Genomic DNA, 2610 nt, shown 5'->3' on the forward strand with positions numbered 1-2610 from the left:
GGATGCATGCTGCAGACTGACCCCATGCCTCTCATCTAGCCCCTGGAAGCCCTCCTTCCCTTGCCCACTCTGCTATCTTAGCGCAATCAAACCTTCAGTTTCCTGCCATACCTTGATGTATCTGATTTAAATTAAGGAGGCTGCCCCAAGGCTTCCTAGTCTGCTCCCACTAATAACGACCAGGTGTCTGTGGTCACTGCCTTATGGGCTAATTATGTGGCTCCAATCCGTCCCTATACCATGTCCCATGTCTTGCAGGTGTTCCCTCTCTTTGATGTTCACCGGATCTCACTCAGCCCCTCTCTGGGCTCTCAATACACTCAGCAACTCTCCCTGGGCTCCTGGACCCTCTCTGGTCCTATACATTCAGCCCCTCTCTTTGGAACCTCCTCCTCCCCTTAGTTCCTCTTCAAACCTCCAGACTGCTGGCTGGATTGTCCCTGCTGGCATTCAGGAGCTGCACCCATCCTGCTGAGCCCATGTTCCCTCAGCAGCCTCCAAGATCTAACTGCTTGTTTCACTCAGGGCTTGGGCCTATATATCTCAAGCCCAGCCCTCTCTTGAGTCAGGTGAGGCTCCCCCCACCCCATCTGCTTTGAGGGCTGCTTCTCCTCTTAAAATGGGAGGCGCCCTAAGCAGCCTGCCACACCCTGAACTTAACACAGGGGGTCATGATGTCTGGGGCACATGCTGCATGTGGCTCTGCTAGGACGGCTCTGCATGCTGGCTACAAGGCTGGTCTGGATTGGGCCATGCCACTTGAAAAGGCCGGTCCAGCAGGGTGCCACATACAGTATGCACCTTGTGCTGTTCTTTGCTGTGTGCAGTGTACATGGCCAATCCAGCTCCACATGCATGCAGCACATGCTGACTCCAGCTCTCACCAGCATGGGGTGTGCACTACCTGTAGTGGAAATGCTGGACCTGGGGCTGCACTCTAGACCAATCCCTTGTGCTAGCTGCAGTGCCAGGTCCAGCCTGTGCCGTGCTAACCCTATGCTGGGCCTTGTACACCACATGCGTAACAAGCTCCAGGGCTGGTGCCTGCTGTGTCTGGTGCATGGGCTGGACCTGGTGCTATGGGCACTACTGCTATGGGTTGGTTCTGGTCCAGCTTGCAGACCCCCGCAGTGACCCTCATCCAGCCTGTGGGACCAGCTGAATTTGACACCCCTAATATACATAATGGGCACGATGTCAGGAATGAGCACAGGCAACTGGAACAACTGTGTGAAACTTGAACAACTTACTTTCCACATGGGCCAAGCCAGCAGTTTAGCAAGTGTTAAAGCAGGTTTCTTCATGTTCAGCTCTTTTTGCTGGACTTGATCTCAAGCTGCACAACAACTAGGTTATTCTCCTTTTTTCCTTTCTACCTCAGTGTGCACTTCCTGGTCTCTGGATTAATTGGGGAGTTAATCTCATTTCTAAGATTAGTTTGGTTTCTTTAAACCTTACTCAAGTCATCAAACTGAAAGGGAGAGTTTTTGAAACTGTAACTTGGAGGTTTACTCCTGTTTGTCATGAAGGTGCACACTAAGGGAGTCAGAAACACAGGATGATCCTGACCGTCATCCAAAAGAAGTCCTAAACTTCAAAGTAGAGTGACTTACAACACTGCTGCATCAGACCATCTGGTTATGTAAATGAGCTGCCTCACTTGCTGCAGACTAGCTTTCAACTCCAGCTCGTTCCTGTGGGGGATAGTATGACCCCCAGGATAGTTTGGGCTAGGAGCCTCTGCAGCAGAAGCTGCTAACTTGCTATAGTAACAGAAGCAAGAATGGATGGAAGGGCAGGGAAGCAGTGTTCATCTTGTCCACATGCTGCTCCTACTTTGGGCATAATCCTGTGCCAAATTCCCCTAGATTTCTACCAATTTTTTTTCTCTCAATCTATCACTTCTTTTAAATTATGACAACAGAACAAGTGAACTTTTGAACTTAGTTTACATTAACCTTTCCCATAATTTATTAGCCACTGTCATGCCTAACCTGAGACAGACATTGAAACCAACAACATTGTATACATAATTATGAATTCACAGTCATTTTCTTTGTAGCTCATTTTTAATGTAGAGTCATCATACAACACACCCAGGCTACCAAAGGGAATTTCGTAGAACTGGGAACTCTACACCCTAAATTTCCCTTTGAATTAAGGTTTAAATTTTGGAAACACATGGATAATGCCCATTCCTTCGTGAGTAAGCTGCGTACCTGCCAAATAGCGTATCGTGCCCAACTTATTCGATTCCATCAGTGTTTTTAAGGAGGCTATTTCAGTATCAATTTTGTTGCTGATTTCTGCAATAACACTGTTGGTTCTTGAATCCTGAAATATTATAAAACACAGCATACACTTGACTCATCTCTGCCCCCCTTCCACTTTTACATATAATATCAGTGTTTTCAACTCTTCTAGGTAAAGAGAAAAGTCACAACAAACATCAACCCCCTTAGGGAAATAAAATATGCAACCTGTAAATGAGCTTTGAAGAGATGTGGAGCCCAACTGAAGATACTTTTAAAAAGGGGAATAGCAACTGACTGAAGCATGTTTCATAGTTTCTAGGGTTGGAAGGGACATGAGCAGATCATCAAGTCTGAC

General features: G+C 47.2%; 1 protein-coding gene across 3 annotated transcripts in view; it reads right to left on the reverse strand.

Annotated features, from left to right (window-relative positions):
* The window catches only part of CCDC90B (coiled-coil domain containing 90B), a 27041-nt gene that overhangs the window by 7794 nt on the left and 16637 nt on the right, over nt 1-2610 (reverse strand). For all 3 annotated transcript variants that reach the window (XM_019525212.1, XM_019525214.1, XM_019525213.1), the window contains one exon: nt 2220-2334. In XM_019525212.1, coding sequence (XP_019380757.1) covers nt 2220-2334 — 115 coding nt within the window. The remainder of the gene's footprint in view (nt 1-2219; nt 2335-2610) is intronic.

This window comes from Gavialis gangeticus, unplaced genomic scaffold, assembly GCF_001723915.1.
Source record: "Gavialis gangeticus isolate Ggan-Ray unplaced genomic scaffold, GavGan_comp1, whole genome shotgun sequence".
In the NCBI taxonomy this organism is placed as follows: Eukaryota; Metazoa; Chordata; order Crocodylia; family Gavialidae; genus Gavialis; species Gavialis gangeticus.